General features: G+C 38.0%; 3 protein-coding genes across 3 annotated transcripts in view; 1 reads left to right on the top strand and 2 right to left on the bottom strand.

Annotated features, from left to right (window-relative positions):
• The window catches only part of HECW2 (HECT, C2 and WW domain containing E3 ubiquitin protein ligase 2), a 187963-nt gene extending 182362 nt beyond the window's left edge, over positions 1 to 5601 (bottom strand). Inside the window, exon 1 of the mRNA XM_080599872.1 lies at positions 5462 to 5601. The gene's annotated coding sequence lies outside the window, so the exon portion shown is untranslated. The remainder of the gene's footprint in view (positions 1 to 5461) is intronic.
• Positions 5518 to 17420, bottom strand: part of GTF3C3 (general transcription factor IIIC subunit 3) — a 35770-nt gene continuing 23867 nt past the window's right edge. Inside the window, exon 21 of the transcript XR_013953652.1 lies at positions 5518 to 5649. The gene's annotated coding sequence lies outside the window, so the exon portion shown is untranslated. The remainder of the gene's footprint in view (positions 5650 to 17420) is intronic.
• CCDC150 (coiled-coil domain containing 150) lies at positions 5889 to 17242 on the top strand (the record flags this gene model as incomplete). The annotated part of the gene is given in 16 exon segments (XM_080598727.1): positions 5889 to 6198; positions 6916 to 6930; positions 6933 to 6958; positions 7802 to 7894; positions 8627 to 8733; positions 8884 to 8968; positions 10792 to 10962; positions 11392 to 11419; positions 11550 to 11700; positions 12362 to 12374; positions 12378 to 12488; positions 13082 to 13315; positions 13953 to 14123; positions 14447 to 14533; positions 15550 to 15669; positions 16259 to 17242. Coding segments are annotated over 16 exon segments (1842 nt in total). The 3' UTR covers positions 16379 to 17242.

Raw genomic sequence — 17420 nt, 5'->3', positions numbered from 1 at the left:
AATTTGATGGTGTGAGCAGGCTGTCCAAGGTCAATTTTAGAAGAAAAATTTCAGTGTTCTCTTTAAATAGGGCTTATTCATCAATACCTTTTCTGAGCACTTACAAGGATGCTGGTTGCAGTTTGACAGAGAATTACAAATACAAAATCCATCAGCCATTAAGGAAACAAGGTTTGAAGGAGAAATAGTATTTTATAAACCAGTATTCAGGGCAATTGCATTTTAACTTAATTAAATACTGCACTATCAGAAGTACAAAAAACCCTGCATTGTTTCTAAATGCACTTGAGCCTTTTAAATGAGACCAGAACTTTTTCATAAGTACATCAACAAAAATGACAGCCACTAGGGAAAAATCAATCAACTAATATTAGAATAAAGCTTAAATAAATTAATTAACATCAGGGGATTCATGATATTAAACAGTGATATATTTTGCTGAATATGTTAACTTTTTAGTATCAATTAAACCACGCTACTCTAGATAACTAAAAGCATTAGCTGCATTAATAACTGCTACTGGTGCAAATTGTTTTGAGAGATAATAACCAGACTCTGGTGTACAGGACTACCATAATTTTAAAGCAGATAAATGACACTTTTCCTCCCGTTGATGAATGAATTCTGTACACAGTGGACACAAGAATTTTGAAGTAAAAAAAGGCAAACTGTATTCTCCATTTGTGCATGCATTTGGTTTACAGTACGTGTCAGTCTGCGGCTCCCAGGATCTGGGCCACACTCTGTAAAGCTATGCAGCAGTCCCTGGCTATTTGCAGAAAAATAGCACAGCACTTCAAAGAGAACACGGTGCAACAAAGCCCCTTCCCAAAATATATGCTGACTTTTGATTATTTCAGAAAGAAAACTTTCCCTGTAAGGATTGCACAAACAATTCCCAAACTCAAAAATCAAACGTTAATTAAAATACTACATGTCCCTCCTAGAAAACACAATGCCTTCGTTTCCTATGCATCCCTGTTATCTTATTGTCCACAGGTTTCTCCTGTGTTGTTGTTTGCATGTTCTCCAGGGGAAGTCATTCTTCCAGTAAGAAACTGAAAACAACATGCAGGTGATACCAGTCATGTACCTCTGTCATATCAGTGTATTACCCTTAGAGACTCTTGCACTTCACAAGTAAGCCAGCAGACCACCCAAACTGATGTGTCACTGGTATTAAGACAAGAGGCAAACGAGGCAAACCCTTACACAGAATTTAACTGTATTTCATAAAAAACCACATAAGTAGGATTTAAAGCTTTCAACTTCTGAATTTAAAAATAAGAAAAAAATATATTACTAAGAGCACTGTTATTGAGTTAACAACTGAAACCGATGATAATACAGATCATGCTTTGAGGTTTTCATCTACACAGCCAGAGGCCCCTTCCTTTCCCAAACATATGGAAAGTCATAACATAACATTAAAAAACATTATAAATATTTTTGTTTTCATATGATGTTTTCCTTACATTTAAAAAATCAACATTTACAGTGCCAAAGGCATGAGAAGAGACAGAATTATATCAAGAACAGACTTTTTCTTTCACTTTCACAAATTTATGCAATTGTTTCACATTTTTTGAGAGTTACACAGATGTAAATACAGAATGTTACTGTTCATAGGAGTACTACTGACAATCTGTTTAAAATGGATTCAAACACCTGGCTGAATTCACTGTACTCTGCTTACATGAAATATTGTTTCTCAGCAGGAGTGTAAGTCACTGTTCTATAAGTGTACCAAGTGTTCTAGTATGATTTCATTTGATTTCAGTGGAAGACATGCAAAGACTGGCAATTCAAATAATGAAAAACATTTCTGTCATTGCAGGACTATCATGTTTGAGTGTTTTAGATGTCATTTAGATTTATCATATGCCTTTAAATCTACTGAAATTTATATATTAATTTGTCATGTACAAGGCCACTGATTTCACTTGATTTCAGTATTCTTTTAGTTTAGTGTCTGAAAAGGGGGCATTTGTCTCAGAAAGGAGAAAATGCAAGAACGTCTATTGCCACATTAGGTTTTTACATGCTAAATCCCTGAAGATATAGGGCTGGACTGATAAGCTGATATAAAGTAATTAAAACAGAAGCTGATTCTGTGCTCCCATAGCTCAATGAAACAGGAGTGAGATCAAAATGTCGTCACTGTTTCTTGTCCTCCTAATTTCTTAGTACTGTACACAGAAGTTAAAAAAAAAAATTATATCACTGTACTTTGGCTAATAACTACTTGCTGAAGTAAATCTGAGTGCCACAAAAACATTATTTATTTAAATCAATGGGATTTTTCACTTACTCCTAAAGGTGGAGATGTCAGCACAAATTTTGCAGACTTCTCAGAGAGGAGCTGGGCAGCAAACTGACACATTTTCCAGATATTGATTGTCCCTTGGTCGAGTGCACTGTAGCCTGTTTCCCGATTTCCAAAAGTGAGAGTTCAGATTTGAAATCAATATACCACTTAAATTGTCATCTTACTGAATCCTCATTCAAGTGAATGAATAGAATTCAGATAAAATACCAATTATTTTAGAAGTGTTCCACACTTCTCATATACACATTTGCAGACAAGAAATACTAATATTCAGTATTGCAATACTCACTACGACAAAGTTTGAGAATAATACTATTTGCTCTGTCTGTAAAAGCAGTGGGGAAAAGGCTGACAAATAGTTTTGCTTTTTATCCTTTTTAGAAAATATTACAAACTTTCATATGCAGAACATTGTACATGATATATCTAGTGTGTTTGTTTTGCAAATACTGATTGCATAAGCCATTGAAAGGAAAACCAAAACAGGAGAAATATTAAAGTTATATAATATATACTGATAACCTGAATTCTCACTAAGTTTTGCAGACTAAACAGCACAGAAGACTTTTAAGGATGGACCAGGGAACGCTGCTTTCAATGTATTTATGTTGAGAGCTTTCTTAGTGTGCAAGTGATAATTAAAAAAAAAAAAAGCTTGCTTAAGATTTGGATTAAAATATGACGGACTGCACTAGGATGGGCCAGGCAAACTCTGGATTTACTATCTCATTAATGATAAAACATGCTAGACAAGATGAAGAGAAATCATGAATGGTTCTGAAGAGGAAACATTCAACTAACACTTTCTACTGCTTGCAACTTACAATAAAAAGGGTAGTCTAAAAGAAGAGGACAAATTAATCAAAGCAACACTCGAAGAACGCAAACTTACAGCAGTGATAGGAATAGACCACAGAGCTGAGGCTCTTACTCCTACAAAGCATCTTCCTTCACAGAATGCTAACCTGGATGCACAAACAGATCCAATTTAGCAGATTCGAGTTATCCCACCTTTCAATTCAAACTTGCAAGTTCCACCTACTGCTGCAGCATTTTCTCACACAACCCAAGGAATCCAAAAGAGAGGTCTTTGTGATTACAAGTATTACAGAAGCGCTGGCAGCTCAGGACTCCACCTTGAACAAAGACTTCAGTTCTACTGCAAAGCAGAATTCAGGAAAAATTGACAAAAATATGGTGGGGGAAGTATCTAACATGCTGGAATAAAACTCTGTTGATTAATGACAGGGGTAGCACGCAATTATCTTTAACTGCATGGTAAATCAAAGTCGGAATTAAAAGAAATTATCAATTATCAGAGTAGTAAAAAGGCTAAAACTAAAGGAAATGACATTACAGGAAAGTAAAATGTAACAGCACCTTTAAGCAGTGAGCACTGTTAGAATATGGAAAACCTCCCTATGGAAAACCCTATTCCCTGAAAAATTGGAAATAAGACTGAAAAGCCGATTGGAGCCATCAACAAGCTAGAGCCATAAAACTGCTAAAATAATGAAAATGTTATATACATTATCAGATATTATTTTTTTGTATAATTTACAAATAAATGTCATAATTATGTGTATAATTTAAAGTTTTATTGAGATATGTGATCTGTTGTATGTCACACAAAGCACTGGTGTTTTGGTAAGAAACAAAAGTACACCTGTGTTATTAACCACACATTAAAAAGCATGCTTAAATCCCACTTCAGCTTGCTACTTTGTGCAGCACTGATAATTCCACCAGGCATATACGTAGGTGGCAAACTATGGAGATGATACTGATTTGGAGAAAAAAGTAGGAGGTCTGTCATCATCATGGTGCCTGCCCCAAATCTTATTGCCATATAAACACTATTAAAAATAAAATAAAACAACATTTTAGGTTATTTCTGAAGACTACCATGAAACTGTCAGGGAGGATATTTGCAGCTGAAAAGGACACAAAATTGTTTAATTTCAGCACCCAACATTCACTTCTTTGATCACAGCGTTCTTTTAAAAAGTTTTCTGTGGAAAACATGCTACAGACAGTTTGATGTATACGCCTTACTCCTACATTTTTTTATGTGAAGTTATTTTTATTGAACTATACAGCCACTTCTGAAAGTAAAATAACGAATGTGAAGAAGCTTAGATCAATCAGTTCTTTCAGTACAAACAAATTAAGAATACCTTTCGATCTGTTTATTTCAAAATTTATACAGTACCTTCAGAATTAACTACCTTTCTGTCAAATATTACTACCTTACTTCAGCTCAAAAAGCATCTCTGAAATATAGTTTCAATCTGACCTACATATCAATTGCTCTTTTATGTTCTCACTTCATATACACAGTATTCTACTGTATAAAGCTAGACATTGCCATTGTATCAATGTGCTCCGATTAATGAACAGCTTAAGGACAACATCAATAGTTGCCTGAATACTATAGAATAAAAACAATATTACTTTTAATATTCAGTGCTATTTATGTGTCTCTACTTTGGGTGAGAAACTTAAGAGTGACTTAATTTATCATTTTTAATCCCCCTTTTCCCTGGTGATCTTTAAATTCCCTCACATCCCACACTTCTTCACAATTCTCCTGGCAACATCCCCCAAGAAAAGTCTTCCAAGTGCAGATTCTGAAGTGGAGCAATGACAGCTTTACATCAGCTGAGAATCTCTTTTTTACACACACATTAGTGATCAAATGTAGTGCAGACCCATCTTCAGTGTCATCCGTTTTGCTCAGAAAAGCTGCAACTCTTCCTCCAAAACAAAACAGTAATGCCAAAAGATCTTAAACCAATTATATCCATCAACAGAATGCAAAATTTTCATAGAATCATAGAATGGTTTGGGTTGGAAGGGACTTCAAAAATAATCTAATTCCAACCCCCCGTACCTCCCCCCGCCATGGACACCTTCCAGTAGACGAGGTACTGTCAGTATTAATGGATATCCACCAGCTGCAGTGGCACAAATTACAAAACGTGTAGCCACAGTTTAGATGTTCCAACACTGCTGCTCTTTGCTGCCATCTACAGATAGACTTCAAATTAAAAATAAAAATAAAATCTACTTTTAATTTCCAATAAAATCTCAACATACTCTACAAGCCAGTTCACCCCGGGTGTGTTTTACCTCAGCATATTTGAAGTTTCAGACAAAGATGAGCCCAAGTGAGAGGTCGTTGAAAGGTATTTGGATGCTGCCCCCCTGGTGCCCAATCCTCGGTGTTCTGCAGCCGGTACAACATCTGCCGCTGGTAGTCGGGTGCTCTTCTGCCCTGTTCAATGCACGGGCTTCAAGCCCCTCGGAAGCCAGATGATCTGCCAAAAGTGAAAATAAAGTTTTACATCTCTAGTATGGATATCTTAAATACTTTTGGTTGAGTCCTCAGAATGTCTAATGCTTAATGTTCACAGCATTGTTTTAGTGTTTCAGACAGCACGTTTCCAGTTGCACTGCTGTATGTTCTAACCACGAGGCTACGAAGCCAGGTCGGCTTCCTGCATTAAAACGGAACTCAGCAGACTGCAGTGGTACATTTTTAAGATTAACGCCTCAGATGCGTGGTGGAGAAACCATAACCGAGAAAGACTGCTGGTCAGTACCGAAGGATTGCACGCTCACCGAGCGCAGCACGCTGAAGGCTTACAGCCCCCCGGGAAGGTGTGCTCCGTGTTGGCACCCCGGCAGCAAGCCGACCCACTGCGCTTTCCCGCACAGGTGCGATTCCAGCACGGCCGCGGGGTGGCGGCGGCGGGGCCGGGCCGGGCCGGGCCGGGGGCGGTGTGAGGGGCCGCCGCGCGGAGAGCGGGAACCCGGGAACTACAACTCCCGGCGGGCCCCGCGCCCGGTGCGTCTCAACAATGTACGTATCAACTAAAGTAAAGGAGACTTAATTCTTCCGTCTTCATGACTAAAGTACCTCTTAAGTGACAGTTTTAAGTGGGGCATACAAATTCTGTTTACTTCTGTATCCAATACTCCTGCTGATCGAGGCTTTGTTAATTGAAAGAACTTTTGACTCATCTTTGCAAATGATACCTCGGGTGTCGTAACATTTTGGCTAGATTTCCCTCCCTACCCTGGTCATGCTGAATTGTCTTGTTTTTTTTTTTTTTTCAGTAAGCTAGGCAGCAGAATAAGAGGCTAGCTATTATGGGAAGGTTGATTCAAATTCCACCAAAAATGCTTCAACTTTTAGATCTGTGTTTTAACCAGGGACCTGTCATTATCTGTCAGCGCACGAAAGCTTGTAAAGTCACGTATGGGCTATTTGTACACTCAGGACAAATTAGTTTCATACACACTAGACAAGCAATCTCAGAGCTGGTATATGTAGGAGATTAAAAATAAGCACGTAGTCACACCAAAGTTAAGTACAATACAGTTAACTTATGGAATAAATTTTTCAAAAGCAATTTTGCTGAAATACTGAAGTTAAAGAAAAGTATCAAAGAACAATGCATTTTTTAGAAATCTTATCTGTTTGTGGCATATTCAATAATAAAACATTAAATCAAAATGTCAGCTTTTTAAATTACCACACAGATAACAAAACATGTCCTGATATTCTTTTAAATCTTTAGATTCCAAGAACTGTATCATTCCCAGCTTGACAAAGAAGCAAAAGTAAGTTGTAAACAAGCACTACTGAGGAAAATAGCTAAATAGAAATGAGAATGGGAAGAACTTGAGGCCTTCCCAATGTACCATGCTTTAGAGGCATAATTTTTCTGTGGACAAATGCAGCTGAGGCTACTAACGGCTGAATGTCTGATTTTATTATTTATCAGTTAAGGGTTGCTCTACATGTTTATTGAAAGATTAACTCTCTTATTCTGTTGAAATAGCAAAACAATAATATGAGTGCTTTCCCTGGACAACTGACCACAAAACACAGTTGTGACAGCACAAGTATTGCGTAGAAAAGAGAGAAATATTACTATTGGTACTACAGAAAAATCAGGACCTTGGTCAGCTGAGTACTAAATGGGGGAAGAGATATGCTTACTGCCTCTGTATGGACCATGTCTGCTGCCAGTTGTCTCTGAAAGAGTAAGTTTCAGTGAAGATAAAGTAAAAGGTGAGCTCAGATGTGAAGTCTTGCAGGTCTGGGAATGGATTCCTTGTGTTGGGAATTATACCACTTCTAGTAGGAAGACCTTTTTTAAGTTCAGAAGCATCAAGATTAATTATAGCAGAGGCAAAAAAATTGAGCTCAGAAGGATATGAAGTCACCCACAACTTTAAAAGCAAAGTTAGAGCAGGTACTATTCTGATTATTATTTTAAGATATATGTTGGCAAGAGACTTGCACTACAGGAGCCATGTCAGGTCCTTAAAAGTGAGCATAGTCATGTGGCAGTAACTTAAAGGAAATAGGGATGAGACAAAAACTTGATATGCTTGAAGTGCCTGGCTAAATGACATTTTTTATTTTTTAATGGATGTTCTGTTTTAATTGCCCTTTAGAATGCACAGCTGTCTTCTAGCAAACAACACAAAGAGAACTGGCAACTTCAGTCTAAAATGACTGCCCTTAGAGAAACTGCAGAAAAAGTACAGGTAATCACAATAGCTCCTCTTCAACTGTTTTTAGAATGTAAATAAAGTATAACAAAACAAGTGATTACAATGGGGAATGACCACACATTTACCAGGAAGCCTCAAATACAGGTCAAGAGACAACACTTAATACCCTCTGGTAACACGAGCTAATGAACAACTTGTAGTGAAGGAAATTCAGTCAGTAGATAACTGTTCATGATTTCCCAAGCTTAAGGCTGGAAAGTCTAATACTTAATTGACTTGGCTTTTTTTGAAAGTGTCCTCTTCAAGAGACAGGACATGAAGGACTGCTTCTCTGTCAAGTAGGACATTTATATTCCTTTGCACCTTTAGAATCTGCATGATTATGTTTCTGTTTGTCTCTGTCAGAAAAGGAAGATCTTCAACAGCAGGTACAAAAAATTATTTTGAAGTTATTTTCTTGAAGGCTAATTTAGGACCCTCCTAATTAAAATTCTTATTTACATACCAGTTTTGCTTTCAGAAAGATGATTTGTTGCTATTGTACTGGCAAATGTGACACACTCTCCTATTTCCTACTAATTCTGTATTTTGACTTATAACGCCTCCTCTCTGGAGCATGAAGAGGGAATGAGGACAGGACAGCTCGGCAGGTATTTTTGAACTTCAGAGTTGATTTGTGACCTTCTGATCAACAGTACTGAAGATGCGTAGTATTCACTTGAATCTAGACTTTAGATAACAATGATGTAATATTTCTTTTGACAGATAACGACAATAGGAAATGAAATAACACAGGAAAAGAACAAATTGGAAGTAGGAAAAAAAAGAACAAGAGGCTACTGGAACATTTGGCTGCATGGGCATATGAACAGGTAAGATGCGTAAGGGCTGGAAAATATCTACCTGAAGCAACAGGGAAAAGTTAAAATATTCAGGGAGAGACAGGACACTGAACACCCTTTTTTGTTGTTTTTTACTTTATTTTTTCTTACAGAATGGTAATTTCTGCTCTTTTTTCCTCAGTATATCCAGCAGCAGGTACAACAGGTCTTGGCAGAGGTGACTGACAGTAGGAATAAACTGTCCTGTGACAAAGGAGAACTTCAGGTACCTGCCAGTATCCTATTTGTCAGTTCACATGGGAAACTCCATTTATTTATTTTATTTTATTTTTAATGTTCAGCTAATATATGACTGCTTAACCTGAGCTCTTCACTACTTAATTTGGAGGGAAGCTTTTATTTGTCTTTCTGTTTATGTGCTTGACACTACACAAACACTTTGTTTTGAGAATTGTGTAGAAAAAACATCTTTGGTCTGGCTCATACCACTTACTGCCTTTGGGTGATAGATCAAGGCACGATGATGTTGAAGTAGCATCTCTAGGATTTGTGATGTTACTTAATGTACAAAAACAGTTGAATGGCTAAGAACCACCAGGAGGCATTAAAAAAATACAAGTAGAAAATTGGTTGAAAGATTAGAAACATGGAAAATTTTATGAAATACAGGAATTAACAAGGAGGGAGGCAAACTATGGTGATAAGCAAAAATAAGCAGTGTACATAAGCTTTCTTAAATATTATTTAGCTGGACAGTAAATGAGGTGCTGGAGGTAAAGCTTTTACTTCAGTGTGACCTATGAATTTGGGGCAGTGGTGCAGAAATTCCTGAGGTTCTTTTAAAAACAGCACAGAATGTGTAGTGGTTATTAGAGAAAGCTACATTTATGCAATAGCCCTAGGTCTCATGGTAGTGACAGAAGAAAGTGATCCAAAACATACTTAAATTAGAACAAGGTGATTAATTCTAATCTGGAAGTAATTCTATGGAAAGATAAGTTAAAAGCGTTTCACTTGCTGCTCCTGCTACTATGGGACTTAAGAAAAATAAAACATTTGCTCTGGGCAAAGAAGAATTGCTATATCACTCTGCTTCTGTGTTGCAGTCAAGCTAATGCTTTTCCCTTTCTTCGCTAAAAAGAAGCTGAGCTATTTTGTCCCACTTCTTTTCTTAAAACTGGAGTGCAGAAGCTGGAGGAAGAACTGTAGTGTCTCCTAAGATGCACATTTAAATAATAGCGAGCTTTGCAAGTGCACTGTGGCCACAGAGACCAAATACACTAAGGTAAAACAACTTTGAGAACTTCTTACTCCTCAGAATTAGGGTCAGACTAACTAATACTAACATAGCCATTAGAAATCAGATTCAACGCACCTTTTCCTGAAGAATAGAGAAAACATTTAATCTTAACTTTAGCATTCTAGTCTTCAGGTGAAAACAGAACTTTTTCATTGAAGTATGAGAACTGTGGAAGCTCAGCTAAACTTCATGCAAATTTTTCAATTTTCATGCAAGCTTATTACATGTTTTCAGGCTAGAAAACACACAGGTTACAAGACTATAACAATAAGTCTTCTCGATTTATCATTAGTTCCAGTTAGAGAACAAATAGTGGCAAATAATACTTGTCTAGCGATGTTGCTGTAAGGCAGGTAGTTACTCTGCTTCAGTCTGTTCACTAAGTCATAAGGGACAGAAGCACAGAGAAGAGTTGTGTTATCTTGGACAGTGAAACCAAGCTTGTACATACAAGATGGTAAAACGGAGTCTGCTGTCAAGAGCTTGCTTGATAAATGAGAAGCAATAGGAGTCTGTAAAGAACAGTTACTGTTATAAGTTCATTCTTCCTTGTGAACAGACATCTTGAGACAGTTATTTGAATTTATGGGTTAGAATAGTGATCAAAACATCATTTGTTGTTGGGAAAAAAATACATATGTTGTTGGAAAAACAAGGAAGGTGAAAGTGACAAACTATTGATCATAGCCATGTTTAGGACGTTTGCCTGGAAAACAGGAGGTCCTATTTTTGCTGTTTCCAGAAAGCAAAATGAATCAATTATTTCTCTTCTACTTCAATTCTCGCAGAGTCAGCAGAAAATGCAGATGTTAGAAACGGAATTGGAACATCACAAAGCCAAACTGGTTGCCATGGAAAGGCAGCACAGCAGCCAGGTAGAGAACACGTTTTTCAATAGTAACAACCAACATTGCATTTTTGGGGTCGAGACAGTTATCTTTTCTTTTTTGGTGAGGACAGCATGGCATGACACATTCACATGAACAGAGGCAAAAAAAAAAATCCATCAGCCTTTGGCTGTGGAACAGGAAAATCATTATCCAAGTGCTGAAGGTGGGAAGCAACTTCTTGAAAAGAAAAATTCCTTAGCACAGGTGAAGGTATTATAGTTTACAGCTACATACAGAAAATGGACAGAGATTCCTGAAGTATACATAAAGCCTTTTATTTTTTCTTATTTGAAAGAAGAGGGAGCAGGAGGAACGGAAGTCCAGGCAGTTGCTTTCTCCCCCCCCTCTCCTCCCTAATACTTAGCTTAAAAATAATTACCTCACAACCCAAACACAAACCAAAGAACATTTTTTTCCACAGGAGTCATGGTTATATGACAAGTTCTGATTTTCTGACTAAGCTAGTTAGTGATTGGCTTCATAAGTATTCCCATCTAGGTGCCTGACACGCGTAATGAGACAGCTGGTAAACAGACTTACTTCCTGTAACCTGATACTGACTGGGAATGGAAGAAAATATTCCTGTGTAAACTTTTTAGTTTGGGTAAATATAAATCTGATCTGTTGTTACTGCACTGTTGGAACCACTTTCTAAGGCACTAAAGTTGCTAGAATGGACAAAAAGACACTTGCTCTTCGTTTGGAAGAAGTTCAGCAGGCCAATAACGTCCTGCAGAGTAAGCTGATCCACACTCAGTATGACCTGAAAAGTAAAGAAGCTGAGCATCAACAGCTGATGGCCTGCAGGTAAGACCAGATCCAAGATACTATACCTGAGGAAAAACATTACTTTTTACTAACAGAGCTTTTTATGGTTCTTCTTATCTATCAGCATTGACTACGCTGAGCCAGCAGTATGATAGTCTCATACAGAGCTACAGAAATGGGCACTTCCACTCATTCCTGTAATGACTCTTGAACCTGTTCTGCTGTACTACTTACTCAGGGTCGCTATGGTATTTCTAAAAGCACCTTTTCCATGAAGATAGCACATATCACTTCTACTTTAAAGCGGCCTGTAGTAGGTAGAGCAAGGAGAGCATAGGATAGCTGTTAAAATCCTCTAATCCAAACTAAACACCAGTAAGTACAACCTCAAAGCAAGTAAGTGTTGGTGCAGTCTGAATATACTTGTTATCCTTGTCTAAACAGGCTTTTTTCCATCTAATTTCCTGGAATCATCAAAGTTTTTCCAAAAAAAAAAAAAAGCCTTGTATAGCTATTTTAAACCTCCTTGGAAATAAATGGAATATGAAATATTTAAAGCCACTCCAATCTCTAAACAAGTGTTGCAAAGCATATATCTAAAAAACATTTAATGGAATTCTCTATCCTATTCACATATTTAAAAAGTAAAGCATTACTAAATATACATGTGAATAACTGAATTCACCTCTTCTCTTTAAAGGGAGCAGTTAATGTAAAAACTTAAGACTGAGGAAAAAATGCACATAGAAAACGTAGAGACTTTGAAGAAGCAGTTCCATGCTGAACAAGAGGTTTCTAGGAAGGCTGCCCATCGAGAGTCTACTGAGGTGAAAAGGGATATAGTTAAAAGATTTCAGTGAGTGGCTTCCATAGAAAAAGGCCTTACAATGTCCAATTTTCATCAGAACAAAAGCAGCTCATAACAAATATCTCCTTTTCCATTCATCATAGAGTTATCCATCACCTGTTCACAACAAATTTTGTTATGTGGTAGACAGACATCTTGGTGGCCACACACAGCAATGTCCGTACTGTCTAACTTCTTCCGTGTCCCACTGAATATCCTGCAACACTATGTACCTTATTGTACATGATGTCAACATTTATATCAATCATTCCAGTGGCTTCAAAAGGATAGTCTGATGTCATATAGAAATCACCAAGGATATGCTATAGGATGGATGCTGCTTCGTTTTTTGTGGACTGGCTCATAATACTCAGCATGACCTTAGTATTAACTCAGATCCCAGCATGCATTTTTTGTTCCTTTGTTATAATGGTATTTAAAAAAAAAAAGTCAAACCACCGGGTGCTGTTGCTTTTTTCAGATATAACCAATCAATTGGATGCTCTGCTTGTTGTTGTAGAGAATTACCTAATTTTTACAGTTAATGTGTACTCACTTTTTCCTGTCCCCTAGCTAAAGAAGGCTCTTCAAGGCTCATCCTCTAAATTTGCTGAAGTTTCCTGTGCTAACAAGGAGCTGCAGCAGAAAGTGATAGAGCTGGAGAAGACTTTGTCCAGTTACAGGGAAAAGCTAAAAAGCCGAAGAGCTCAAGTCAAACATTGCCTGGTCACTAAAGCTAACGCAGGGAGAATAAAGGTATGTACACATTTTTCAATGGACACAGGTAGTCTAGTTGAGAACTCCTTTTTCTCCTACTGAATAGGACTGCTGTTGTCCCTTTTTAGTGGGGTGAGACAGAAAATAAGACTAACTCTGCCCCAAAATTCTGACCAGATCAATAGCATAAAATTGCTATTATGCATAGAAATTGCATAACCTTTCCAGTCATATCTTCCCTGCTCCCTGTATCCAGTATGATGCCACAGAGCACTATCGTGTCCCCCCACCAGTTTTTTTTATAGTAGCATTTACATACTTTGTTTTGTAGATAGTCTATTTAATGACCGACCGGACCAAAGATTGCTTTGTCTCGTGATTAGTCCCTTCCCATTCTTAGTAGGGAGTAAAATTTATGGTTTGACTAGTACCTAATCCCAAGTGAGAATCTAAGCTCCTCGGCAACTTTGTCACCTGCTTGTTCCCATCTCCACAAGGGGGCATGAGTCATCTTGACTTCATTAATACTTCCAACGTAACATCCTGAGAAATTCCTGACATTTTGTTTCTCTTTCAACAACTTCCAGGAGATTGCAACTGAACTGAGAGAAATGGAAGCAATAAAGGAGGAATATCAGAAGAAGTATTAAGAACAGGTGAGCTTTCTTGACCAGTTCCCTGAAGAGACCGATCTGACAAAATTATAGGAATGTAATTCTTGTGTTGTTGTCTTCAGTCACAGCACATCCAACAATTTGTGTCAGAGTCGAAGCGTTTGCGTCGTGAGATGCAAATATTGTTGGAAAACCAACATAAAGTGCAAGTGCAGAACAGGCAGCTGGAGACCCAGCTAGAAGTGGAGAGAAGGCTAGTGCATCAGTTGGAAAATAAGCGTCAGGTAAAGTGGTAGCAGCATGAATATATGGAAAGAAAGCTGTGGAAATATTTTTATGTAAAGTCCCTGGGGATGTAGAAGAAGTGGTAGAAAGACTTTGAATCCCAGTTCAGAGATGTTCCTGTAAATCTCGGTGTATTTGCTCCAGTCTAGAAAGACTGGGTAACAACATTAAAGTCAGCTATGTAGCGAATTTGAGAGATTCTTTTTAAGAATAAATCTCTTAAGTTATTTACAGTAAAAATAGGAGAATCCTTCTATTATATTGCAAATTTTTATTCGTACCATGAAAAAATTCCTAGAAAAATTTTACTTTTTCTACCTAGATACTAGAAAAAACAACCCAACATCTGAAGAAATGTAAAGAGGAAATAGAAAACCAACTGAAACAAGCCAGTATGGTGTCAGAACAGGTGAGACTAGTTACCATTAGAATTATAATTCACTGGAAGTAACAAGTTGGTGTTTCAGTATTTGCACCAAGTAAAACTTCAAATCTCAAATATAGGTCTCTGGTGAAGAAGGAGGTACATTCTTGACCTTGTCAACTCCAAAGTAACTAAGTGGTGTTTATCTTATATTTGTTGTTTACTTTTAAGATCACAGTTTCATCTCTTACATGAAGAATTTAGTTTAGCAGAGCTTGTAAGAAGAGCTTCCCTCAGCTTTTTTTTTTTTTTTTTTTTTTTTAAATTGAGCTCAGGGTCTATCTGTCTTAATCAAATAAAGAAAAGTGGTGTGGCCAAGTAAACTGTCCCCTAAGATGCTCTTGCATCACTTTGTATGTGACATCATTCCAAACCACATTCACCACCATCCCCTGAGAAGTCATTTGCCCATGCATCACCTTATCCTTGTACTACTTCACAGCAGCAGCCAAATTACTGTAACTTGTGTTAATAACTATAGTAGTTTGAGGTGGAAAATCTAGGGTTTTAGATGCTTTATAGGGTACTAACCAGCATAAATTAAAATTAAAAAGGAATGGAGGTGCCCCACCTTGAGGTCTTATCAATTCAAGTACTCTTCTGTGACTAGAAAGAGAACTTGATAGCAGGATAAATGTTTCGATAGCACTTGTTAGTTTTCTGGCAAAGTTAGTCTTCCCAGATATTTCTTAGGAGTTTGTGGTACTCAGCCTCCCCCTCTCTCCCCAGTGTCCCTGTATTTTACACTGTGTTGAAGAGAACTGTATTGACTTCATTACTCTCCTAAAAGCGGGGCAGCTTTGTAGCAAGGATGTCTCTATTACACCCACTTCACCTCAATGAAAGAAAGCATTATGGTCAGCTCCTACCCCTAGATACAGGAGAGAGATTTGAATAAACATTTGTATGCCATGCTGCCCTTTCTCACACAGCTCAAGAACTGGAACACAGCCTGCATTAACTGTTCTCTCTGCAGTTCTAATTACCACTGCCTTCCCTAGATGACAAATAACCTGAAAGAAACTCAGCACTGGTTCAAATCAGAGTTTGACAGCCTGCAGCTAGATCGTCTGAAAAACCACCGGCCGGTGAACTTCGAAGACAGCAGCTCCAAGGAGATGGTAAAAAAATGCAAGCACGTTCTTTTCAGAGAGCAAAGAAAATAGGCTCAGGGAAGTATTTGATAGCTCATATCAGTCAGAATTTCAGTTGCCTAAACTTTTTATTAGCCCTTACACATGGATGGAAGACAGACCTTCTTCCTATTCTAATTTAGTTTGTTTCCTCCTCTTTTGCCAGAGGAGGCATTAAATATGCAAAAACATTACATATGCAATTACATAATTACATAAGCTTCAAGGTACTACTTCCATACTTTGAGAAGTTATATTGCACATGCTTCATGTTTTGTTGCTGCTCATAAACTAAATACTTGTCTGAAAGTTAACAGCTAGCATATTTTTTTTCAGCATTCACCTCTTTCAGTGGTTCTCCTTCCCCTCCTCCAAACCTTTGCAGAAACCCTTTTGAAAGCTGTGCTTACCTTGGTTGTGTAGATTCATCAGCCTTCTCCATAACTGGTAGTTCTTAGATAATTTTACTAGCTTTGTAGAGGTTTACATATTAATCTTTAACCTCTTCATTAGTAATCATAAAGACTCCCCCAAATAATCATCAGCATCATAAAACATTGCATTTTTTTTTCCCCAGGAGAAAAAGCAACCAGAGCTTCCCCCTTGCACCTCCCCGGAGAGCAGGATGAGGACCCAACACCTCCAGCTCAGCACCAGGAAGGCCTACGTGAGCTGGGCAGGAAATGAGCTCATTTGACTGGGTGATTCCCAGCCCAGGGAGAGCATCACCTGCCACCAGGAGACTCCTTGCCAGCACCCAGCTACTAGAAGAATCAGGAACCTTACTTATCCAAGATAGTTTTGTATCACTGAGAAGGTATTGCAAATAAAACATACTCCTAGGATACACATATACAGGTGACCAAGGAATTATTGTTTAAATTGTAAATTCTTGTTTGTTACCTCGTACCTTTCACCTACATTACAGAGATTGTTCTGTGTGTGTGTGTGTGTCTGCATGTTTGCATGAGAGACAAGCTACCATGATTGTCCTTTTGACTCAGGTGCTTTGCATCACGAGGCTGACCATAACAAAATCACTATTTATAGCAAAGCAATTATTCTTTATGTATCATTACTGTAAACTGTATGCTGCTGATCTGCTACATCTTTGCTTTCATCACTTTTATCAGCTTTAGAATAAGGCCTGGCAGGTGCTAGCAAAACATCTCGCACTGGCTTGCAGAGGGATCAGGTGAATTGCTGAAAACAGTGTCATGCAGCTGCGGCTAGGCGATGACGTGGCCAGGACAGGGAAGAACTGGCAGGACTGGCTTCTTCTGATGACAGATGATGTCTGGGTCATGAGAGAACATAAGCCTTGGGCTATTTTAGGTGCATATAAGGAATTCATTAGGTGTGTGATGTTATGCCTTCATAAGAACTCGTGGAATTTGTTTAACCTATCTTAATATGGAATAACAAACTTGGAAAAGAGTGCCTGAAGAAGATAGATGACTTACATCGTAGTAAGTTGAAGATGATTATAACATGTTCGGCTTTTGTGCTTGTTTGACCAAGGATCAGTTCAGCTCTGCCCTGGCTTACTCTTCTGTGTGGACCTGCCAATACAATGTAGCTTCAGTACAGGTGTTGTTGCACTCTGATCTGCTCCAACAGAACTGATTGCCAGCTTTTCTGCAATCAGTGGTATTACTTATCTCTAGGGAACCTATACATGTTATTTGCAATACTTGTTTAGTGCAGAGGGAAGACCTGAATATAGCTGGAGCCTGGGA

Source organism: Anser brachyrhynchus, assembly GCF_964034855.1.
Source record: "Anser brachyrhynchus genome assembly, chromosome: 7".
NCBI lineage: Eukaryota > Metazoa > Chordata > Aves > Anseriformes > Anatidae > Anser > Anser brachyrhynchus.
This window is presented reverse-complemented; position numbering and strand designations above follow the sequence as displayed.